At 41.6% G+C, this 25615-nt stretch overlaps 1 protein-coding gene across 7 annotated transcripts; it reads right to left on the reverse strand.

The window, feature by feature from the left end:
* Positions 1–417: 417 nt before the first annotated feature.
* Positions 418–25409, reverse strand: Nmi (N-myc (and STAT) interactor). 7 transcript variants are annotated; one of them, XM_006498218.4, is made up of 9 exons: positions 24894–25409; positions 24508–24547; positions 12491–12580; positions 10817–10912; positions 7846–8008; positions 4696–4802; positions 4362–4548; positions 1904–2010; positions 418–696 (listed from the first exon to the last, which is right to left on the reverse strand). In XM_006498218.4, the coding sequence occupies exons 3-9, from the start codon at positions 12572–12574 to the stop codon at positions 496–498; spliced, it is 945 nt and encodes a 314-aa protein (XP_006498281.1). In that variant the 5' UTR covers positions 12575–12580; positions 24508–24547; positions 24894–25409; the 3' UTR covers positions 418–495. The 7 variants fall into 7 exon arrangements, with proteins under 7 accessions (XP_006498281.1, XP_006498282.1, XP_030107794.1 ...); NM_001141949.1 differs by having other exon boundaries at positions 419–696; positions 24829–25128; XM_006498219.4 differs by lacking the exon at positions 1904–2010 and having other exon boundaries at positions 24829–25205.
* Between the last annotated feature and the right edge of the window lie 206 nt (positions 25410–25615).

Raw genomic sequence — 25615 nt, forward strand, 5'->3', positions numbered from 1 at the left:
CGGAGTAAAGTTGAAAACAGTCACCTGGCTCTGAAAACCTGGGAATTGTGGAGTTTTGCAAGGTTATGCTAAGTGGAACAGCCCCTTGAATCTGGTTAAGTCCTTCTAAATCCACAGACTGCTAATTTGAAGTGGAGTTCTTTTGGAAGATAATATGCATCAGATCTACATATTGCTGGGCAAAGTACCAAAATGGAATTGGCTCATATGATAATGACAGAGGCAGACAGCAGGGACAGGGGACATCCGAGGGGGCTGAGTGTTGACTGAGAGTCAACAAGTTCATACACAAAGATTAGGAAAAGCAAACTCCTCCCACATGGGCCACTCATGCATTTGTAAACACACAGCAGAGCTCAAACAAAGAAGAATGTTAAGAGTCAGGAATAGATTTTGCATCAAAGAGTAAGAAGACACTGACAAATTAATTTTTTGTTTTATGGAAAACAATATTTTGTAAATGTTGGCAGTGATTTTAGTTCAAGGCTATAAGTTTCATATGGTTTCTCTGGCCTCTTCTTTAAAATACGCTGCGAAGGACTGGTCTAGAGAACACTTGACCACCTCCACTTCTCCCCCTCCGTTATTCTTCCGTTGGAAGTGGATGTTGAGTAAGTCCTCCCCAGTCTCCTCATCTACAGGAATGCCTTCTAATCCGGTCAGAAGCACTGTCTTTTTGGACACAGCTGAAAACACCTAAGGAAGAAAAAAATCAGCTTCTGTAAGAGCTAAATTATTATGGCAACTGAAGGGATGTGTTCAAGCACGAGAAGGCCACAAGGAGACTTGAGTTTGAGAAAGATGACTCTATGGTACTATGAAAGTAAAGGGAGGAGAGCATCTCAAAGGACAGAAAGAGCAGTCCACGAATAGTCAGAGGTGTGATAGACAATGCCAAGGACCAGATGAGCAGTCCACGTGCAGTCAGAGGTGTTACTGATTGGCAATACCAAGGATCAGATATGCTGGAGGATTTAAAAATACAGACTAAGATATTTGGTTGTCAGCAGGTGGGGTGACACATGCCTGTCATCTAAGAACTCTGCAAGCTGAGGCAGTAGGATGATGAGTTTGAGGTTAAGTTACATGGCAACCCTGACTCAAAAAAAAAAATGTGGGTGAAGGAGAAATGGTAGACTGGTTACAAAACATGCTTCCACGAAGGCCTGGATTCAGTGTTCAAGACTCCCCCCAAAAAACGTATGTGGGGTTGTTGTGTGTTATAGTTTTCAGAAAGTCGGTAGAAAAAAATAGGTAGATAGATACTGCCATCCAGTATCTGAGGAGGAATAGGAAATGGGAGCAAGTTTAGAATAAGAGGAGTTGAATGACTTTAAGCAAAATATTGTCTGAAGCCCAGTGATTGACAGGCACATGGAAAAAAAAGTTTATAAACTAGGATTAATCATATCATCTGACTGATCTCAGGGGTTCTGAGGGTGTGGGGGTCTTTGTTGTTTTCATCCTGGGATAGAGGCTAGGGGGTTGTACATGCTAGGAAGGCACTCTACTGCTGAGCTATAGCCCAACCCCCCATACCATGGCCTTTTTCTACTTATTTTGAAACAGGATCTTGAAGTTGCCCAGGTCGTCTTTGAATTCATTAATTTGGCCCAAGCTGGCACTGAACTTGAGATCTTCCTGCCTCGGCCTCCCAAAAAGCTGGGACTCCAGGAATGCACCACCAGGCCTGGCATCAGGTTTAAATAAGGCACAGCTTTGCACTAATATATGGTTTATAAACACAAACTCGCTCTGAACCAACCGGGCAAAACTGAAGTGAAGAAAGGGCTTTGATAGCCGTCAGTGATAAGATGCACATCACACACTGTTCCTTCTACGGTCTGTGTGGGGTGAGGTGCAGGACGGTGCTATCAAGCTGCGGGAAGGCAGACCATCCTACCTGGTACTTTTCTAAGCATCGTTCTATACATGGAGAAACAGCAACGCTATGGCACTTCTGATTCATGTAGAGAGGATAGGTTTTCTTTTTCAAAATCTTGTCAACAACTGAAAGTAAACCAAAAAAAAAGGTATTTTGCTTTAATATCATAAACATTTTTAATCATAGTTAAAACTTCCCTCCAAAGGAATACGATCAAAATAACCCTGGAGGTGAGCAATTCATTTCTGAGAAACTCTAGTCCGTATTGAAGACTTCACAGTAATAAGTCTGAAAAATACAAGACTGTATAACAAGAAAGCTGAACCTTCTGTCTTGAACAGCCAAATATGAAAGGGACAAATGTTGCATGAATCCATTTGATGAAGTGCATAAAAGAGGAAAACTTGTAGAGACAAAATATAGGGGGATGCCAAGGACTGAAAGAGGAACTGGGAAGGAATAACTACTTAATGGGTAGAGTTTCTGCTTAAGATGATAAAATGCTCTGAAGACGGAGAATAGTGTTAGCTGCACAATATTGTGAATGCTTTTACTTAATGCCACTAACCTGTACACATTTTTTCAGTTGACTTTGTGTGCACTCATATGTGCATGTGTGTATACATGCCATGGTGTACAAGAAGTCAGAGAACAAGTAGGAATTGGTTCTCCCCGTCTACCCTGTGGGTTCCAGACATTGATCGCAGGTTGACAGGCCTGACAGCAGACACTCTCACCAGCTGAGCCAGCTTGAGACCACTACATAGTGCAATGAAAGTATTTCAAGTGGTAAGGGGACACAGGAGCAGAGGAGGGAGGAGGGAGAGAAGATCCTCGGGTGAACAGGCCTGCCTCAGCCCCAACTGCACTGGTTGTAACCTGCGCAGCTTTGGCTGTCTTGAGAAATGCAATTGGTTATAGCACCTACCTAGTTATGGTCAGGCCATAAGACACTAGTTATAAGTGACCAGAATATCTACCTTCAGAAAACTTTATACTCTTTCAGAATTACCTAAAACTGTAACATTGGCTGGATACCACTTCTAGGAAGGACTCCCCAGAGGACAGAATAATGTGCTTACAAGCTAACAGGGTGTCAAATTACACTGTGATTTATAGCCGAGTTTCTCCAGGTTGCAACTAACATAAAACAGATAAATTAAACTTACAGATTTAGACTTTTTCATTATGACACACCCTTGGAGAACTCATAACCATTGCTCAAAGACTCAGGTCAAAAAATGCATAGTGGTGGGTTTGCATATGTCCATAGAAAGATCTGGAAATATCTGCTACTAACCAGAACTACTTATCCACCAGAGGTAAGGGAATTTTGAAAAGATACTTACTTAATACTTCACTGTCATTATTACAATTTCTTTTTTAAAACACATGTTATCTTTGCCATGCTCTACCAGAAGCCATTATAGTACCCAGAACCCCAGGTAAGGCCCCTCCCAAAGACTCTCAACACTTATACAGGGTCTGCCCAACCTCCCTTCAACAGCCCTCCTTCCCTCTTCTCCATCTGAAATCCAGCTGAAGTTTCCTACACTATTCTAGATACCTGCCATGCTGGTATCTAGAACCCCAGAGGCCATGAGGGCACCCAGTACCCAGCAGAGGTACTTTACTGAATCAGAGGACTCAGCAAACTGAGAACCAGAACTCCAGGCCACTTAGGCCAGAAGACCAGAAGACCAGAGACGAAAGAGAAACCCAGAGGGAAAATGAGGTTTCCCTTTTGCCCCAATGCTAGAGCATAAGAATGCTGCTGGGTGGATGAACTGCAGAGACACTAGACTGCATTTACCCTGTGCCAATATACCACACAGCGTAAGATGTGGGAGAGCAGGGGCGGGGAGATCCCTGACTCCCAAGGGTCCAGTCACCACTAGAAACGGTGCCGAGGAGTTGGAACGGAGGGTAGGGGGTCTACAGGCCTGGAATGAGGAGCCCAAGGCCAGGGGCTCCCAAACTCCTGGACATCGAGACACTACTGGGTCTTTTCTTTTCTTTTCTTTTCTTTTCTTTTCTTTTCTTTTTTTTCTCTTCTTTTCTTTTCTTTCCTTTTATTTCCTTTCCTTTTCTTTTCTTTCCTTTTCTTTTCTTATATATATATGAGTAAGGAAGGAAACCCCAACTGGGCCAGCAAGATGGCTCAACGGGTAAAGGTCCTTGCTGCCAAACCCAACAACCTTAGTTTAAGCATCAGGATCCTCACGGTAGAAGAAAAGAACCAATCGGTGCAAACTCTCCTCTAGCTTCTACACTTGTGCCACGGCAGGCCCACCAGCATCCATACACATACACATGCACATTAAGTAAATAAATAAGTCTAAGAAAATCAGCAGAACCCCCCCCCCCCGTTACCAGGCTAATGCATTTCAAATGTACAAACAGCAGGGATACTGCAATGGGCAGCGAGGTGTTGGCAGGCAGGAATACCACAATGGGCGGCGAGGTGTTTGCGTACCGCCAGTTTCCACAAAAGTGATGACAGCGCTTCTGGACTTCCTGTCATAATCCACGCTTTCCACTTCGCCGCCGCCATTCCTGGACTTACAGAAGCTCAGCTCCAGTTTGTCCCTTGTCTGCTCCTCAGACAGCTCATCGGGAATTCCCGTAACATTGATCTTCATTTTAGAAATGTCCACATGAACCTGAGAAAGCATTTCAGAGTCACAAGTAAAGATAGGAAAAATGCCTTTGTCCAACAGAATGGCCAGAGCTTTGAGGACAGCCAGGGTTATACAGAGAAACCCCGTCTCAAAAAAAAAAAAAAAAAAAAAAAAAAAAGACGGTCTCACCTGGAATCTGACGCCTGTGTTTAGTGGGACTGGGTGTGCAGAGACCTTCACTGGGGTGCCTTCCATCTGCACGACATGATTCCCCATCGATATCACATTTTGTGCGACTGAAACATAATTTTAGAAGTAGTCATTCATGATATCCTGAGAAAACTGCATGCTTTTTATTCAAGGTTATTGTCTTTTACATTTTCTTCGATTTTGTTTTATTACGTGTGTGTATGTGTGTACTTGTGTGTGTTCTTGTGAGTGGGCATTTGCGTGTAGGTCAGGGAACACCTTGCGGGAGTGCTTCTCTTCCTCCAGGATGTGGATACGAGGGATGGAAGTCAGGTCTTCAGGCTTGGCAGCAAATGCCTTTACCTGCTGAGCCATCTTGCTTGCCCCATTTTCTTCAGTTTTAATGGATCCAATCTTAACATTTTCCCCCCTTGGGATTTCCAAGTTATATTAGTCTTATCACCAAAATAGGAAAGTTCAGTGTCACAATGTATAAGCAAAAATGGCAACATAGAAATTTTCAATTTCTGAATTTATCTTAAAGAATGAATCCACCTTTTTTTTCTTTTACAACATAAGCCTAATAATTCTGCAGATTCTTTCCCCTTCTGGTCCAGCCATACGTGCCTCCTTTCCACAGCACTCCCCAGGAGTTCCTCTAATACTGCAAATTCTCAGTCACAATGCCCTCCCTGTTCTAGGAGCTATAAATACTTTTGTGGCCTGCATCATTTTGAGAATCAGTTTTATCTTACTTTATTCTTTGTCATGCTCGTACATTGCTAGTAACAAAGAGAATGATCTTTTTAGTCTCTGTCTTTCAAAAAAAAATACATTACTTTGCTTTTTACACCAAAGCCAGGGGAAGTTCTATGAACAACGCCATACTCGTTTAAAATGTATGTGGTTAGGTGTTTCTTCTTAACTGCGTGCTATAATTTAATATAACACTCCAGCTGTTGATAGGTGGAGCCTGTTATTCTAACTTGTCATGAAGATAAGAGATGTTTGCTTCCTCTATTACTAATGTTGAGTGTGATTATGACGCCAGGGAGCACACCACAGGTTGAGGAGGAAACAAGACGAAAGGGAAGGACCCTGTCGGGTGGGAATTCAGGCTCCCTGGACCACAATATGAGTCTAGAGTTTAGATGTTTTGTTTTGTGTTGTGTTGCTAATGGCAACAGATGACAACAGAAACCCTCACTGAAGTAATACTCAGATGGTCCTCTCCTTATCCCCAAGCCCCTAACATCTGGTGATCTGACTCAACAGAGCGGGACCTTGGTAGCCCAACTTTGGTGACTATGGTTGTCAAAGCAACTCCTGTTTACTTCTGTTCCCCTGGAGCTGCTTCTGGCATGGGGATCTCAGAAACACATCCAGGGAGCAAGCAGCCTCAAGGTTGCCTCTGAAGTGACTCCAAACCCCAGCAAGCCCAGGTGACTACCATACAGTGACTGCCATGCAGAAACCTGCTTCCATACCCTCCCTCATATCTGCTAGTAATATCCCAGTGACTGTCCATTTCCAGCAATGCTTCCCCTCAGCTGTGGATTCCAGGGGGGAACAAAATTACCCTATGGGTGGAGGACTCATCTCTGTTTGTCATGACTTACTGTATCCTTCCTTTTAACATTTATTTCCAGGCCAGTGTAATGGACCAGATGCCAGAAGACACAGGTTAAAATCAGATTCTAAGAGCCCTGAAAGGGTCCTGAGGAGCACATGAGCCCACGTTGTAGCTTTGCAGTACCAGAATATCAGTGGCCTCCCCTCAGGAGTGTTGGTCCTATAGGAAGTGCTCAGGCCCTTAGGTACCTCTCAGCTCTGGAGTTCAGCAATGGATGCTCTTCTCTAGGCTTCTGTTCCCTTATCTGGAAAACCCCTCATAGCAGCAGCCATGGCAGCCAACATGGGTGTGTTGGTTGGCTGTGTGCATTCCATGCACATTTTCTCATTTCATACACAAAGAGCTCATGAAGTCAGGGTATCACAAAGCCTGTCATCACAATCTGAGGCTTACGAAGAACAAGAGCATGGCTGCATGACAGGACAAAGCTGGCACTCGAAGCCAAATCGTGCTCAAGAAGGGAGCCAAGCTCTCAAGGGGTCCATCCTGGTTTTGACCAACATCCAGTCCCATCCAAAGTGCTCATTCCTGTCTCATTCTTGGGCTAGATACTGGTTAACCAATTTACTCAATCGCTTTAACATCCTTAGAACCTGTTTCCTTGACAACCAAATACACACAACAAGTACTTTTTCTGTCCTGTGTTTATAGAATTATACAAGTATGAAATGAGATGTCTCATAGAACACTGGGAGAAATGCAGTCTGCTACTTTTATACTTATAAAATTTTATTTCCTCTTTTTTTTTTAAATTTGAGATAGGGTCTCACTACATAGCCCTGGCTGGCCTGAAATTATGTAGGCCAGGCTAGCCCCAAACTCACAGAGACAGGTCTGCTCCTGCCTCCTGAGTGCTATGATTCAAGCTGTACACCACTATGCCTGCCAAGTTCTACTTCTTTATAGAAGTATCATAATGTTCTAATATGCTTATTATCATTTAGACATATGGACTAGAAAGAGGCTGACACTGGCTATCCCAATTCCTATCTAGATTTTATTTCCAGAGTCAGTGCTTTTTGAATGTGTGATAAACATGTGTCTTTTAATATCACTGCACATATGACACTGTCAGTACTCCACATTACTATATACATAATACTATATATTACACACACAAATATATACATACATTATATATATATTACATGTGTATATATTATATACATACATTATATATAATTATATATATAATAACTATGTTATATACACACATATACATATATACATATATGTGTTTATAACATCATTATATATTATATATAATATTATATATAATTATAATAATTATATTTATATATATTATATATTTAATATACCCACATTTGGTGCCCCTAATGCTTGGTTTCCTTCTCTGTAAATTGAGACTATCACATCTGTCCCAGAATGCCACTATGAGGACAAGAAGAAACAGCAAATACACAAACTGTAAAGTGACCGCAAACATCTAAGGAAGATCTTTGAAGATGCGGATGCTTATGAAAGTGACACAGTCAGGTTTTTAAGATCAGCCATACCTTCTTCCTTCTCAAAGGTGATGAGCGCTTGGCCTTCCTGCAGCTCATAGAGAATTTGTGAGCTCACTTGAAAGGAACAGGAGCTATTTGAGAAATGGCAGCCATCCTTAGGACTCTCCACTGAGGTCAATTTAAGCTTTTTTTCTGGTACATTCTCTTTAATCTAATTAAAACAGACATGTTTGATTAAAACCAAAGCAAGATATAACTTAAGGCCTTCCAATGACAGTACGGTCTAGTCATCCAATGATTTGTTCTCCGCTGACGTTAGAGCTTCATGGGATACTGGCTGTGGTCTTACTCAACATCTAATTGCTTCTTCCAGAGTCACTTCTCAGTGAGGTAATCAAATACTGATCCTTTAATGTCATTTTATAGGTGAAATCGTAAGCATATACTCCTCTCACTTTCCCTGACCAGTGTTTAAGCCGATCAATACCATACAGTGTCCAATTCCAAAGTGCCCACTGTCCATGGAAATAAGACACGGTTTTATATGACCGTGCTGGCAATGCACAACCTCAGAAGCAAATTGCTAAAAGCTATGTTTAGTTTCATGGTGAGGAAGCACGGGAAGTGAGGTAAGCTTCAGGCCGTGCACACTGTGGGGCTTCTTGTATTCATTCAGCTCCATACAGTCGTGCAATGGCGTGTACTGTCACCCCCTTCCCTCTCTCATCTCACTCCTGTCTACCAATGACATCGTTTCTTCAACCCAGCAAGTCTCCTTCCCTTCACACCTTATGGTGACCCCTGAGTCTCAGTGTGGGCACGAGGTCATTTACTAGAGCAAGGCAATGTATCAGGGGCTGCTCCACTGAGGGAAATGTCACCCCACTCCCACCTAAGATTAACAGTCAGTATAACTCTCAGGGAGGGGTGGGGCCTCTTGGGCCCTTCCCCCATTGGTGGTGAATTGCTAACTGTCCAATCTCAGGCAGATAACCACATCGTCAAGTTCATGATGGCCATGACACATCCGGAAGACATCTTTTCACTGCTTATTCTCTGGCTCTTACATTTTTTCCACTCTCTTCAGCAATGTTCCTTGAGCCAGGAACAGGGAATGTAGATGTTCCATTTAGAGGCAAGAACTCTACTATTATGGGTAATTTTTTTCCTAGAAAACCCAGATAATTTCACTTTTTTGAAAGACTCCTGATATGATATATCATATCTGGGTATGATATATATGATATAAAAATTGCCAAAGTTAAATTCCAACTTCCCCCAAATCTCTGAAGAACTTTTTAGCTTGTTTTGGGATTTTTTTGGGGGGGGAGGCAGGATTTATATAGCCCAGGCTATCCCTGAACTCAGGATTCTTCTTACCTCAGCCTCTCCAGTTCTAAGATTTCTGATAAGGGCATTTTACTATATCTAATCTACCCATCAAACCATTTTCATAATTTATGTAACTATGAAGTAAATATTGTCAACAAGAATTGTAACCCAAAGAATAAAAGGTTATACCTACCTGTTTAAAATTATTGATATCCACAAATGTGTAAGTATACATGAATGCACACATATCCATCTACCATGATTATCTTACACACTGAAATGAAATGTGTTATAAGGAAGAAGCTGCACATGGTGAATGAGTCTTGGGATGGTGCCTAAAGCTGCCTATACCTTTACAAGGAATCAGTGGGGTTCTAGTTACAGTAGGCCAACTTCTAAACAATCTGCCAAGCCTGAGAGAGGCAGTGTTTACTAATCATGTGGAAACACACGGTATTCAACCCTTCTGACACCAAGGATTTTCCAGAGAAAGACAAAAATATATCCCACTGTGGGTCCTCTGTAAAGTGGGTTCACTAGGCTGGAAGAATTCCCAGGTCCTTTTGATCTGGCCAGACCCAGACAAGTAACTAAATCCTGAGTCTTATACCTGGTCACCCATCTCATAACCACAGGACATCCTATCTCCCAGAAACAAAAATAAAAGCTTAATACACAATTCAAACATAGGAAAATTTAGGAGAGACTTTTAATGACAGAGATTAATATATTCCTGACTTGTTTGCTCTGAGACAGGGGGCTTAGAGCTTGCTATGGGGACCACGCTAGCCTCCTACAGGGGTCCCCTGTGACTCACTCTCCTGAGTGCTAGGATTAAAGGTGTGTGCCCCTATGTCAATATTACGCCAAACTCTTTAAACTGTGAAATTCATTTAAACTACTTCAGCACCTTAAGTGCAACCGGTAAGAAGACTAAATGTTTCATCCAAAAGTAATCTATAGTAAGCAAGGCTCTGTTTTTTTTTTAATTTTATTAATTTTTTTTAAGTTTCATCATGCTATCCATAGGTAGTAAGAAAAAATATGCATCACAAGTATAGTACATGAAGAAATAATATGAAATTAATACTCAGACAAGAGATAGAAGTACTAAAGTCCTCCTGGTTTCCCAAGGGTCTGGCCTGCCTCCAGAGGGAACAACTATACTGCTCGGAACATGCTTTATTTAAATGGGAACATATAGAATGCCCTGCTTTGCCTTTTATGTATCCATGTATCCATGTCATGTCTGTCACATTCATCCATGTTGTATATACAATTGTTTGTCCCCATTATGGCGTAGAATTGTATACAATCTGTTTACTCATTATGGCTTAGCATCTACTTGTAGAGCTATACAGTAATTTATTACTTCATTCTACTATGGAAGAACACTTGGATTGTTCTCCATTTGAGGCTATTGCATACACTGAGTGGCCCAAGCCAGACAGAATGGTACACCCCCTTAAGGCCAGTACACAGGAAGCAGAGGCAGGTAGATCTCTGTGAGCTTGAGGCCAGCATGGTCTACATAATGAGTTCAAGGCCAGCCAGATGTGGTCTCAAAAACAAAAACAAAAGAAACACTGGTGGTGGGAGGCTATAATACTGTACAGTTAATCTAACTAAATCACTGTTTCATGTGCATGTCCATTAAACATTAATATATAAAAAATAATCACAGTACTTGGAATTCTCTGGCATCCGACTGCAATTCAGCTTCAAGTTTTTTGATCTCCTCGTCTAGTTCTTTGTTTTCACTCATAATTTCATGAACCAATCCCTAAAAAACACCAAATATTTGGAAAAATTAAACACCTTTAACTCCTTTTTCTAAATTAATTAATTGCCAATCTCCCTCCCCTAAGCCTAATCAGCCTTAGGACAGTCTCAGAATGAATCTGCCCATATTAACAGTACATTTGCTTACCATCTTATCCCACATCCCGCCGAGTCTTCTATTCCTAAGATATCTTAGCTTTATTATATGAACAGAGAAACCGATATCTTCCACATAGATACAGAAATCTTTATAATTAAGGCAAAGAATGAGACCCAGACATTCTGACTTAGCTAAATACTCCTAAGTTATCTGAAGCTATAATATCACTTAATTGTACTCTAATCAGGGACAGATTATTACTGAGGCAGGAGTTTTGTTTTGTTTTGTCATCTGCATTATATTTTTGTTTCTGGGGTGGTTATTTATTTTTGTTTTTGTTTGTTTGTCTTATCAGCCATGATTCCAATAGTAGCCAGTTGTTTTAAAAAGCAAAAATCCCAGCCTTTCAGTTTTTACCAATGAAGACTAGGGAGCCAGATGCTGGGGTGAGCTAGCTCAGGGAGGCATCTTACTCTACTGATGTCCCAGAAGATAAAATCCCCTCTCCTTCTCCATGCTGTCTTAAATATCCTTCAGCTCAAAGACCTTTGTTTCTGTTTACTTATGTTCACTCCCTGTCAGCTGGTTGCTTGCTCTGCCTCTTGACCCAGGGTTGACTTCAATTAGCTCTTAGGTTAAAGGCATGTGCTAGGGCTGAGCTGCACCACAACAAGACTTTTTCAGTTCACAATCGTGGCATTCACAATGTGATTAAATATCCTGCAACAGTAGCCAGCTGCTTTGACAAGCCAAACATAGGCTTTACTAACAGCTGAGCACTTGGGCCTCTGTTTCCACTCAGGCCTCATTGGATATTACTCATACTTCACTTCCTGGTATAAGCCCCATCAAAGAAGGAGGTGAGGAAACAACTTTTGATAAGAAAAGAAACAAGAACACAACTGTCAGTGAGAAGCCTTTACAATACAACAAATGTAAGGATTTGAAAAGTTAACTAGCCTTACAATGCCAAAGACAGAAAGTGCACCTCACTTAAAAACAAATAAACTGTTTAAGAATATGATACTTTTAAAGCTGAACTAAATATACTTTGCAACATGATATGACCATAAGCCTAAAGGAGCCAGGAAGTGGAATGCAGCAGTTTGAAACAGAAATGTCTTTCCTGGGCTCAGGTATTTGAACGCTGGTCTCCAGTTGGCTGCACTGTTAGAGAAGGATGTATAGCCATGCTGGAGGAAGCACATCACTGAGGGTGGGCTTTGAGACCCCATGGCCTCACTCCACATCCCTTCTGCTCTCTCGGCTTCCTGTGTGAGACTGAAGATGTGGTCTCTCAGCTTCCTGATCGACTACTTTCTGTCCTGGCTGTGTTCCCCACCTCCTATCCCCACCCTCACCCCACCATGGACTCTTCTTCTGGACCTGTAAGCCAAATAAACTGTCTCCCTTTAAAGGGGGAAAAAAAAAAGAATGGCCATGAGCCATCTGTTGGTGTCTTCTACTTTTCCTTTTTACCATGCTCTGTTCGCCTCTCATATCGTCCATCTCTGCTGAGCGCTCATCACAAGCTTGCTTTATGTTGTCTTTATCAGCATCCATGACTCTCTAATAAAAAAAAAAAAAGGAGGGCTTTTAAAACAGTATACTACACAAATCCATGAATAGAGAAGTAACAGTTTTTACCCTTCTATGGAAGAAACTTGTCTTCTTTGTCATTTTTTTTCCTATCATTGAAGTCTTGACTGTCATGTGACTTACAGCCAAATGTCATGTGTAATTTGAAGGAATCTCTAATTGTATAGGAGGGAGCTCAGTAAAGGCACTGCTAACACAGTTAATACAGCAGCTGTACTGTTGTTTTTAACCCACTTTCTGTAGGAGCTATTAAACTCTCTGCTAGATTTCATGCTATATTAGAACACAGCGACACATATTAATGTATCAATAGTTTGAGACTGGAGACATGGCTTAAAAAAGAGATGCTTTTTACCAAGCGTGACAGCTCGAGTTGCATCTCTGGAACCCTAAAAGTGGAAAAGAAAACTGACTTACATACATTGTCCTCTGACCTCTGCATACACGCTGTAGCACCTGCACACACACACACACACACACACACACACACACACACACACGAGTGTGCACACACATACACACATCAACACACAAAATAAATAAGAGGTTGTAATAAAAATAAATTAAAAGTTTGCTCAAATATTCTGTGCTTCCATATTTCAGTATACTTGGAGCTGCATACAATATACTTTTCAAAGATTTTGAGTGGCCAAAGTCTCAGAATTCTTGTAAAAGAAACAGAAAAATCGATTTTTTAAACTAAAATGGAAAAATGAGTTAAAAAAAATTACCCAATGTGAATACAGGACTGTCAGAAAAACAAGGGATCATGGCACATCCAGTGCTTTCTAACTCTGTTCTCTAATAAAAAGAACCAAGAAACAATGGACAACCATAAATGTGGGACAGAAAATACACAACATACACCTGGAATAGCTTAAGATGATAGACAATTTAAAGGCACCTATAGAAATATGACAGAGGGGGAAAAAAACCACAGTGAATGAGCTTGCAGTGCTCAAAGAGCCATACCAATCAGGAACCCAATCAAGCAAGGATGATACGTGGGGAATCCAAACAGAGATTTCCCAAAACAGTCCTACAGCATAGAAGGAGGAGGAGGAGGAGGAGGAGGAGGAGGAGGAGGAAGAGAAGGAAGAAGGAAAAAGGAAGAAGGAAGAAGGAAGAAGGAAGAAGGAAGAAGGAAGAAGGAAGAAGGAAGAAGGAAGAAGGAAGAAGGAAGAAGGAAGAAGGAAGAAGGAAGAAGGAGAGGAAGAGGAAGAGGAAGAGGAAGAGGAAGAGGAAGAAGAAGAAGAAGAAGAAGAAGAAGAAGAAGAGGAGGAGGAGGAGGAGGAGGAGGAGGAGGAGGAGGAGGAGGAGGAGGAAGAAGAAGAAGAAGAAGAAGAAGAAGAAGAAGAAGAAGAAGAAGAAGAAGAAGAAGAAGAAGAAGAAGAAGAAGAAGAAACTAACAACTCATTCCACAAAGCCAGCATCACCCTGAAACCAAAACAGAATAGGGACACACAGAAAATAAGAAAATCTATAGAACAACAACTCTAGTGAGCATACAAGCAAAATTTCTCAACAAAGGACTTGCAAACCAAAGTCAAGAACATTAAGATGACATATCATGCATGACAAGTTAGTTTCCTTACTTTAACATACACAAGCCAGTGGGTGTGATACAGCATGTGTGTAGACTTACAGCCAGAAACCACACGGTCATCCACATCAGTATTGAAAACAATTCAACATAAAAGCCTGAAGAATCCAGGAATAATAGGAACATGCCTCTGCATATAAAGGTTAAATGCAAAAAAACCTACATCCAACATTATATTAAATGGAGAACTGGATAAGTTTTTTCAGAAAATCTGTAGTAAAACAAGGACTGCCCACTCTCTCCATTCCTCTTTAGTAAGGTGCTGGACCATGAGAAAGACAAAAAAAAAGGTACAAATATGAAAGGAAAAAGCCAAAGTATCCTTAGCTGCTCATGACATGACTCTTTATTAAAAACACCCAAAAGACTCCACCAGAAAATTTTCACATCTGATACAGCAGTTCTCATCCTGTGGGATCTCTTTGGGGGTCTCATATCAGATATTTATATTACAATTTATAACCATAGCAAAAGTACAGTTACAAAGAAGCAACAAAATAATTTCATGGTTGGAGTCACCACAACCTGAGGAACTGTATCAAAGAGGCACAGCATTAGGAAAGTGGAGAACCACTGATCTGGTGAGTAACTTTAGCAAGACGGCAGGATAATAAACCATTAACAGCTTGCCAAGCCTGACGGTACACACCTTTAATGCCAGCACACAAGACAGAGGGAAGGAGGATCTCTGTGTATTGGAGGCCAGCCTGCTCTGTGCAATGGGTTCTAAGTAAGGCAGGGCTATGCAGTTAAGACCTTATCTTAAAAAGTAAATGTTTTAAAGTATTAGCTTTTCTGTACACCAATGACAAACCAGCTAAGAAGAAAGAAAGAAAGAAAGAAAGAAAGAAAGAAAGAAAGAAAGAAAGAAAGAAAGAAAGAAAGAAAGGAAGGAAGGAAGGAAGGAAGGAAGGAAGGAAGGAAGGAAGGAAGGAAGGAAGGAAGGAAGGAAGGAAGGAAGGAAGGAAGGAAGGAAAGAGAGAAAGAAAGGAAGGAAGAGAGAGAGAGGAGAGAGACAGAGACAGAGTCAGAGACATAGAGCAAGCATTCACAGTAGTTAAAAAAAAACTAGGAATATATTTATCAGCAAAGAAAAATAAGACATTTAGATACAAAAAGACACCTCATGCTCATAGATTAGCAGAGTTAATATTGTGAAAATGATTGTGCTACTCCTAGATTCAATGCAATTTTCACCAAAATCCCACTGGCATTCTTCACAGGATGAAAACAAAACAAGCATCCTAAGGTTTGCACAAGCATTGAAGGCCCCAAGTAACCAATGAGAGAAAGGACAATACAAGAGGCATCCCAGTCCCTGATCTCAAACTCTGTTACAAAAGTAAAGTGACAAAGACGGCAAGGCATTGACACAAAAAGACAGTTATGTGCACCAAAAACAGTTATGTGCACCAATGCCATAGAATAGAGGAATCAAAAGTAAGCCTGTGAGGCTAGAGAGATGGCTCAGTGGTTAAGAGCACTGACTGCTCTTCCATAGGTCCTAAGTTCAATTCCCAGCAACCACATGTTGGCTCATAACCATCTGTAATGGGATCCGATGCCCTCTTCTGGTGTGTCTGAAGATAGCTACAGTGTACTATTATACATAAAATAAATAATTCTTTAAAAAAAAAAAAAGCAAGCCTGCACAGCCAACCAATCTTTGACAAAGATGTCAAAAACATTTCAAATGAGAAAAAGACAAAAAAAATGACAAAGAGAGAGAAATCTTCTTCCACAAATAATGCTTGGAAACCTGAATGACCCCGTGAGGGAAGTCAAGTCCTTACATTTCACTCCACACATTGATCAACCCAAAATAGATCAAACACCTTAATGTAAGGTTTGAGATGGCTAAAGGGAAACATGCAAAATGCTTTATGATATAATGCTGGAGTCCAGAAGATAAGGAGTTCAAGGCTAGCCTCAGCTGCATATATACCAAACTCAAGGGGAGTCTGGCTGTAAAAGATTTTGTCTCAAAAGAAAAACTTTAATGAAAAACAAGAGAGAGAAAGACTCTACAAAGGATTTCAGTAGCACAAGAAATAGTCCCAATAGGCTTGCACTTGCATGAAATTAAAATGCATCTGCACACCAAAGGAAACAATTACCAGCGTAAAGAGACGGCCTAACAAACAGAAAAGGATCATTGGCAACTTAGTCTTAGTCTTAATCAGGAGACTACCCAAAAACTGCAAAATTAAATACTAAAGCCCCAAATTATCCAGCCAATCAATGGGCTTATGAATAGAACATACTGCTTTCAAAAGAAGAAATACAAGTTGCCAAAAACTTATTGAAAAGGTGTTTAACATCCTTAAAGACCAGAAGAAGGCTAATTTTAAGTATTCTGGATTGCTTCTCACCCCAGTCACCATGGCTACTAGCAATGGCTACCATGGCTGACAATGACATGGGGAAAGAGGACCTGTGGATAGGACTGGAAACTTTGGAAATCCTACTGTGAGTGACTGTCCTCCCAGCCAAGCGACTGCAGTCTTGGCTTTTAGCTGTGCCACTAACAAAAGCTTGTCCCAGCTGGACTTGCCAGCTTCCTTCAGCCCTGGGGACGTGGGGGGCTGTCACTAAACCTCACCTGAGTGTCCACCCACTTCCTACTACCTGTTGTAGGTATCTCTGCCTTAATTGCTGTAGTCTCAAGGAGACAGCACAATAAATGGGAGGAGTTAGCTCCCTTGAGACCATGGGAAAGCTCTCAACCCTGCTGGGTGAAAGCTTTTGGGGTGTGGCCTACTGGAGAAGAGGATTCACAACTATGCTCTGTAAGGAACTCATTTCCACTGTGAACTTGAGCAGAATGACGCTAGATTTGTTGCTTGGACCTTAGGAAAAATAGCAATTGTTTTTTTCTCTCCTGGGAAGGAATTTTAGCAACAAATCAGTATGGATGCTCCTAAATAAATAAATAAATAAATAAATAAATAAATAAATAAATACTACCATATGATCCAGAAGTGCCTCTCCAGGGTACATATACACACCCAAAAGATCTGAGACCGCATACCACAGAGAAACCTGTATATCCATATTCTGCTACCTGATTACAGAAGCCAAGGTATGGGTCCAAACTAGACATCCATCAAAAATGAATGGATAAAGAAAATGTAGTATAGATACAATGAAATTGCATTAAGCTATAAATACAAATAAAAATTATGGCATTTATAGGAAAATAGGTAGAACAAGAGATGAGTACACTAAATAAAATAAGCCAAAGAGACAAATACTACAAGTATCCTCTCATGTGTGGGATCAGTGTGTGTGTCTGTCTGTGTGTGTGTCTGTGTCTGTGTGTGTGTGTGTCTGTGTGTGTGTGTGTGTGTGTGTGTGTGTGTGTGTGTGTATGTGTGTGTGTGTGTGTAGAAGACTATAAATGACTTTAATGGGATAAGGGCAGGGAAGAGCAAGTAATGGAATACATATGGTATGAAAGGCAAAAGCTGGGAGGAAGGGAATATCAAAAAGTGCGAAGCAATGTGAGTGAGAGCAGAGGAAGGGGGGATAGGAGGAAACTATAGTGACACATGTAGTGCCACTCCTGGGCAATCATCCAGAAGATGCTCTCCAACATATAACAAGGACACATGCTCCACTATGTTCATAGCAGCCTTATTTGTAATAGCCAGAAGCTGGAAACAATCCAGATGTCCCTCAACAGAGGGATGGATAAAGAAAATGTGGTATATTTACAAAATGGAGTACTACTCAGCTATTAAAAACAATGACTTTGTGAAATTCACAGGCAAATGGATGGAACTAGAAATATCATCCTGAGTGAGGTAAGCCAGTCACAAAAGAACACACATGGTATGTAGTCACTGATAAGTGGATATTAGGTGAAAGAACGCAGAATACCCATAATACAACTCACAGACCATACGAAGCTGAAGAAGAAGGAAGACCAAAGTGTGGATGCTTCAGTCCTTCTTAGAAGGGGGAACAAAATACTTACAGGAGGTAGAAGGTGGGAGGGACTTGAAAGGAAGAGGGGACAAGGAGGGGAAAGGGGGGGCAAGATCAGTTATTGGAGGAAGTGGGGATGACATACATAGAGTCAGGAAATTGAACAGAGCTGTGTATCAATGGGGGATTGGGGGAGGGGGCAGACACCAGCAAGTCCCAGATGCTAGGAAAGCAAGAAGCTCCCAGGATCCAACAGGAGTGACATTAGCTGAAATACCCAACAAAGGGGAGGGATAACCTGTAGAGACCATAACCAGAGGTTAGGCAAGGCCCCCAGTTGAGGGATGGGGCCACCCACTCATCTCCAAATTTTTAACGAAGAATTGCTCCTGTCTAAAGAAAATACGGGGACAAAATGTGGAGCAGAGACTGAAGGAAAAGCCATCCAGAGACTGCCCCACCCGTGGATCCATTCCATATACAGACACCAAACCCAGCCAGACATTATCACTGATTCCAAGAAGTGCTTGCTGACAGAAGCTTGATATAGCTGTCTCCTGAGAGACTCTGCCAGAGCCTGACAAATACAGAGGCAGATGCTCACAGCCAGGGACCCCAATGGAGGAGTTAGGGAAAGAACTGAAGGAGCTGAAGGAGTTTGCAACCCTGTAGGAAGAACAACAATATCAACCAACCAGACCCACCAGAGCTCCCAGGAACTAAACCACCCACCAAAGAGTACACATGGAGTGACCCATAGCTCCAGGTCCATATGCAGCAGAGGATGGCCTTATCTGGCATCAATGGGAGGAGAGGTCCTTGGTCCTGTGAAGGCTCGATGCCTCAGTATAAGGGAATGCCAGGGTGGTAAGGTGGAAGTGGGTGAGCAGATGGAGGAACATCCTCATAGATGTAGGGGAAGGGAGGATAGGAAAGGGGGTTTGCAGAGGGAAAACCAGGAAAGGGGATAACATTTGAAATATAAATAAATAAAATATGCAATAAAAAAATTCCATGATGGAATCATTACTTTATATGTTAACCTTAAATTTTTAATACAAATCAAAAAAAGAAAATATTTGTCTCTGTGTGTGAGAGAGAGAGAAAGGGAGGGAGAGGGCAAGGGAGGAAAGGAGGGAGGGAGAGAGAGAGAGAATCAGCAGGGCTGGAGAGTAAGGGCATCCTACACCCTCTTCGGACCTCCAAGGGCACCACCAGGCACGTATGTGGTATACAGACATATGCAGGCAGGCAAAAACACCTAAATTTGCATGAGATGATTTTTTTCAAAACCAGACAAGGCACTATGAGAGAGAAGGAAGTAGCCTAAAGGGAGGGCAGATGAGGGTTTAAGAAGAGAGCAATGGAGTGTGTGTATATATGTTATGTTATATATACATATATGTGTATATGCTGTTATATATATTATACACATGCCGAGGTCCAGCCTCAGCATGAGGAGGGTCCTGAGAAAGGCAGGAATGGGAGCGGTGCTGATTCAATACTGACTCAGTCAGAAGTGGATGCAGCTGTCAGTTCACATGCTCGCTCTTTGCCTGAGGATTCTCCTCATCTTTCCTTCCTCTCCCCTCTTCCTTCTCATTCTTTAGCCTTCTCTCCTCTCGTGCTTTAGCCTTCCCCTTCTCCATCTTTTACTTTTCTCTCTTCCCCTCATTCTTTTTCCTTCTTTCTTCCCACTCTTTAGCCTTCTTCTTCTCCCAACCAGAGAGCCTAAACCCAGTCTTTCATTTACTAAAGCTGCACCATCAAGGCTTTGAACATTGTTAACATGTTAATTCTAGAAATCCTTAAATGTACATGAGTTCTATGACTCCTGGGTCATTAATGTCAATCCCTGCTTCCTTAAAACAGAAACTAAACACGTAGCAAAAGCACATTTCCCTAGAGTTTCTACACACCCTGTTCTTCACAGGTAGCTGAGCACAGCTCTTTCGGTTTCCTGGTAGAGAAGACAGCATTCTTTAGAAACCACTTTCAGGTAAGAACAGAAAGGTAACAGACTAGGGTTAAACCGATTTCTCGCAAAGTTTTAAATTTTATGCGAGTAAAGAAGTTAGCATTCTCTAATATCTCTCCAGACACTGTCATCTCCAGTGCTTCAAGTAGCCAAGAGAACTCAGCATTAACTTTTTATATGCGTATACGTCATCTTTTAATTCTCTAATCTTTGTTTCCTCATCCATGGCCTCACATACTCTCATTCTAATATCACTTGTTTCTAGACCGTATGTATACAAGCCTTTCTCCTATAAAATAAACAAATCTATCTTTTGCTTGTTTTTTTTTTTTATAGATTCCTTCTTTTCCTATCCATGCCTTTTCTTCTGGAGAGCACTTTACCTCTCTATCCTTGATGTCCCCAAGTTCACCCTGGCTAATTAATAAAACAGCCATTGGACCGGAGGGAAATGTATCTCCTCGTGATTCCAAATTCAAGGCCAAGTCTGGCAATGAACTATTTATACAAAGGCCCATGTAGGCTTTTATGGACTCTGTGGTTAAAACATTGTCCTGATCCTTTCCCATGGCCCTAAAGGCTAAGCAGAAGGCCTGCTCCTCATCCTTCAGAGCCTCATGACGGCTTCCATCCCTCATTCCTGAGAACCACATCTGTTTCATTTATTATGACATCATTAGCTCTGAGTAATGGGGAACGTTCATTCCTCAGAAAGAGAGTTTGAAAGTCAAATAGAAGGGACAGTAGATCAGTTTCAAGCCAACAGCAGTCATCAGCACATGTGGAGATTGTAAGGATCAATGGCCTAGAGATGCTCCAGAGGCAGAAGCTGTGTCACCCCTTGCCTTACACAGCCATGTCAGACCCGGACTGTGTGTGTGTGTGTGTGAGTACATATATATATACATATACACACAAAAACATATATACATATATGTGTATATATACATACATGTACATATATGAATATGTGTATATATGTATATGTGTATTATGTTAACATATATACATATATTATGAAAGTAGAGGGGAGAGTATTTGGAGAAGAGGGACTCAACAAGAGGGACACAGGAGGCCAGCCAAAGCAGCGAGAGAGCAGTAGCACACATGTGAAAATGCCATAGAGCAAACCCTTTCTTTGTATGTGAACTGAAAACTAATTCAAAATAAATTTTAAACAAGAGTAATTTCACAGTGCAGGAAACCCAGCATAAGGGATCAAAATTAGATCCTCAAAATAAATAATAGGCTAAATGGCCCCTGATAGGCTGGACTAAGCTGACGAGACGCCGTGACCAAGTATGCACAGTCTGAACAAAATCAGGAAGAGGTCGCAGACAAACTTAGAGTCAGACGCTGTCTAGGCTATAATTTGTCTGTTTTGATTTTTTTATTTAAGTGAATTTTTTTTCAAGAAAGATGGGAAAATTTCCAGGTTAAAGGAAACTACAGAAACACAATTATTGTAATCTATGAAGCTCATATTGGGACAAATGGTAAAATGATTAGATGTTAGTGAATATCACAAATTAATTTCTTGATTTTTTTCAGACTGTGATATACTCAAACAGGAACTTCCACCCAACACCCTTTTAGTAAGAACTATACACTGAAGTATTGCTGGATCAAGCTCATTAGCTTGAAAATCTACTCTCAAATAATCCAGAGAGAAATATCATTTTATATGACATGCAACTTTTCTATAAATGTAAGATAATTTTAGATGCATTCTTTAAAATTACATAAACATATGCATGCATCTAAGATCTAACAGTCTAACCACAACTGAACCCTCAGCCTTAATTAAGCAGATCCTTAACTCACAAAGATCTGTTCAAGGGTCCTTCGCTGCCTCAACCTCCACCAAATGAAATCCTTTGGTTCTTCAAGGATCATAGCAAACCTCCAGAAAGTTCCTAAAGCTTTTTCTGACCTTCCCAGAGGACATTAGTTCTTCTTTATTGCTTACAAGGCACTTTGATTACATGTGTCATTTTCTTTGAATAATCAACAAATTTCTAAAGACTGGGATTACAGGCAGGCACGCCTGCTCACATTTATGACAGGAACCTATGCAACCAAGAACTGTGCACGTTACACTGTGCATTTTATATTGGATATTTTTTCTTCCCAGGAAAATATATTCATGTTCATATAGATATTAATTCCTCTTATTACATTTCTTAAGAAAGAAATTATAACATTTATAATTGTTTTTAAATATTGTTATTAAAACACCAATATTCTTCTTTTAAACATTTTTTAGATTCATTTTGTTTTTTTTTAAGATTCATTTATTTATTTTGATATATTTTTATATATGAGTACACTGTCACTGTCTTCAGACTCACCAGAAGAGGGCATCGGATCCCATTACAGATGGTTATGAGCCGCCATGTGGTTGCTGGGAACTGAACTCAGGACCTCTGGAAGAGCAGTCAGTGCTCTTACCTCTGTGCCATCTCTCCAGCCCAAAACACCAATATTCTTAAAATCTCTTGCTGTAAGTGGTCTATTACATAGCGCCCCCAGAATGTGTTCATCATATTTCTCATCTAAATATTTTCCCTTTCACACTGTGTGGAATATGTGGTAATTCTTCCCTTTCAAGCAATCTTATAGTAAGCAGAAAAATGACACCTTCAAAGACATCCATGTTCTAGTCCCAAGAACTTGTGAAAACATTAGATTACACTGCAGAGAAGATTTAAGGCTGCAAACTGAATTCAGGATGCTGATTGTAAAATACAGAGGTGGAACCTGGAGAGATGGCTCCAGGGTAAAGAGCTTGCTGGGTAAGCACTGGTACTTCCCATCCTGGGCAAGGTTCGAAGGTGTCCTGAAAGTCACTCTCAGTCTAGCCAAAGTCCAGGTCCATTGAGAGAGCCTGACTCAGAAATTAAGGTGGAGCAAAAGAGAAGACAATATCCAGCCTTCCACCTCTGGCCTCCACAGGTGCATGCTCAGGTATGTACACATATGCACGTGCTAGCCTGCGCGAGTGCACACACACACACACACACACACACACAATATGCAGATCATCCTGCATTGTGTGTGAAAACTTAACATGATCCAGAAGGCCCTCTAGAGTAAGAAGGGGATAACACCAGAGTTAGACTGAACACAGAAACATGATCAGAGAAGCAATGCTGGTCCTAACTTTGGAAATGGAGACGGAATGAGTTCATCCCGAGAGAGCTCCCAGAACAGAAGACAGCTCTGCTAGCCCTTTTACTTTATCCAGGGAGAGCCGCAGATGCCTACAACTGACACACAGACACACACAGACACACACGGGCACACACGGATACACACAGGCACACACAGGCACACACGGGCACACACAATCTAATTTTAAAATAGTACTAAAAGTAAGTATTTTTAAATTGAAAAGTGTGTACATGCACACACATGTATGCATAAGCCACCAAGGCCATGTAATTTATTATGGCAGTAAACTTAAAAAAAAATCATCTCATTTTCCTAGGGATACTTATATCGGGGGGGGGGTGCGGGGGGCGGGTACACAGAGTTCCTGGCAGCATAAAGAAGGAAGAAAATGGGCTGGAGAGATGACTCGGCGGTTAAGAGCACTGACTGCTCTTCCAGAGGTCCTGAGTTCAATTCCCAGCAACCACATGGTGGTTCACAACCACCTGTAATGGGATCCGATACCCTCTTCTGGTGTGTCTGAAGAGAGCTACAGAGTACTCATATACATTAAATTAAAAGAAAGGAAGGAAGGAAGAAATTATAATGTATCCATGTTGTATAGACCAGAAACAAGTCAAAAGATGGATACAATGTTAACAATTAAAAGATCCTAATTGAATTTCTTTTACAATCAGGGCACACTTGATTGAATAAATCGAGTAAGTGGTCTGTCTGAGTGTAGTGGCACAGGTCTGTAACAGGAGGATCAAGAGTTCAAAGCCAGCACAATGTAAATAGAAAGCAGTTGCCTCAAATGTTTTCACTGCTATGCAGAAGTTTGCTTTATAGGCAGAGAAGAAAGCTGAAAATGCAGAAACTGAACTGATTGGTTCACAGTTAAGTTCTCTGCAAGTCAGGGCCGGGGAGACCGGAACAGAATAACTGATTGGTGAATGTTCAAGAGCTTTTTGTGGGGAGTAAAGGAGAGGTGATTTCATTCTCTGGCCCAGTGGAACCTGCTGCTTTCCCTCTCTCCTGGCTGGACAGGACACAGGAAGTTTCCTTCGGGGCACACAAGGTAGCTCGGGTGCCTTTGGAGCAGGAGTCCTCTTAACCCAAACCAGTGCCCGCTAGAACTTACATTGAATATTCTCCTTTCAACATCTCCTTCCAAAAACAACAACAACAACAACAACAACAACAACAACAACAACAACAACAACAACTTACATATTCTGAAAAAGTGAGGCAGGACTACAGAACTCAGCACCTGCCAAAGAAATACAAATAATAGTCTTCCTGAGAAATCCATTTTTCTAAGAACCTTCTGGAGCCAGTCCCAATGACTGTAAGTTTCCTTTTCCCAGGAAGGGAAGCAACCCATGGCCGGAGCGCCTGGAGCGGGCGAGTCTCCAGGCAGCGCACTGGGGACCCAGACCCCGAGTCGCGGCGCTGGAAGCCGCCGCCCACCGCGCGCCGGGTGGAGCATCCCTGAGCGCGGGTGGTGGGACCGCAGGGACGCGGCGGACCGAGGATGGATCAAGCACTCACCCGCTCGCTGCGCAGCTCCCGGAAGCCGGTGCCTTAGAACTGAACTCTACCTCGAAAACACTAACCTGGCTTCAGCGACGAGCAGCGCTCAGTCCCAGGCCTTACTTTCACTTTCGGTTATTAGAAACAGGATGCTTCTGCTCCATGCCCTGAGGACTTCGTCCAGGGCGCCATTGCTGCTGTCTCTTATTATTGGCAGTAACTCCGAGACCTGCTTAGAAAAGCTTATTTATGTGCATTATGCGGAACACGCTGTTGAAAAGCTGGATGGAAACCAGAGCTCTCTATGCAAATCCTCTCTCTGTAACTTTTTAGACGGTTATAAAGTTTGACACAAGCACAAGATAAACCAGGAAGCTGAGAAAGCTGCTTCCTGGGTTGGATTTTATGACCCTTGAAAGTTTTCTTCTAAGCTTTGTTTTTGTTGTGAAGATTTTGTAAACAAACACATCGCTAGATGTGAACTTTTCCTTTGCTAGAAAAATAGCTGGCTTCCGTCAAGAACGGCAGTGTTCCCTAATCCTACATCAAGAACTGGTTACTCCACAGCTAGGCAGCACATGAGCACAGAGCTGTGGAAGACAGCAAAGAGCTATCAGGGCCTCCCTTCTACATGGTGGCGCTCTATATCTGTGCATACTAACTAACGGCTCGGAATAAAATGATGCACTTGGCAGAAGCAAAATTCTTTCCATCAAGAACAGTGATGGAGCCGGGCAGTGGTGGCGCACGCCTTTAATCTCAGCACTTGGGAGGCAGAGTCAGGTGAATTTCTGAGTTCGAGGCC

This window comes from Mus musculus, chromosome 2 (genome assembly GCF_000001635.26).
Source record: "Mus musculus strain C57BL/6J chromosome 2, GRCm38.p6 C57BL/6J".
Lineage (NCBI taxonomy): Eukaryota > Metazoa > Chordata > Mammalia > Rodentia > Muridae > Mus > Mus musculus.

What these genes read in the sequence shown, in the direction of transcription:
- Nmi (XM_006498218.4), bottom strand. Translation starts at nt 12,574, where the DNA reads ATGGATGCTGATAAAGACAACATAAAGCAAGCTTGTGATGAGCGCTCA. An exon ending in ACACAGGCGTCAGATTCCAG is followed by an intron (nt 4,549 to 4,695) that starts GTGAGACCGTCT and finishes ATGCTTTCTCAG; the next exon opens with GTTCATGTGGACATTTCTAA. An exon ending in GATGCTTAGAAAAGTACCAG is followed by an intron (nt 697 to 1,903) that starts GTAGGATGGTCT and finishes TTTCTTCCTTAG; the next exon opens with GTGTTTTCAGCTGTGTCCAA.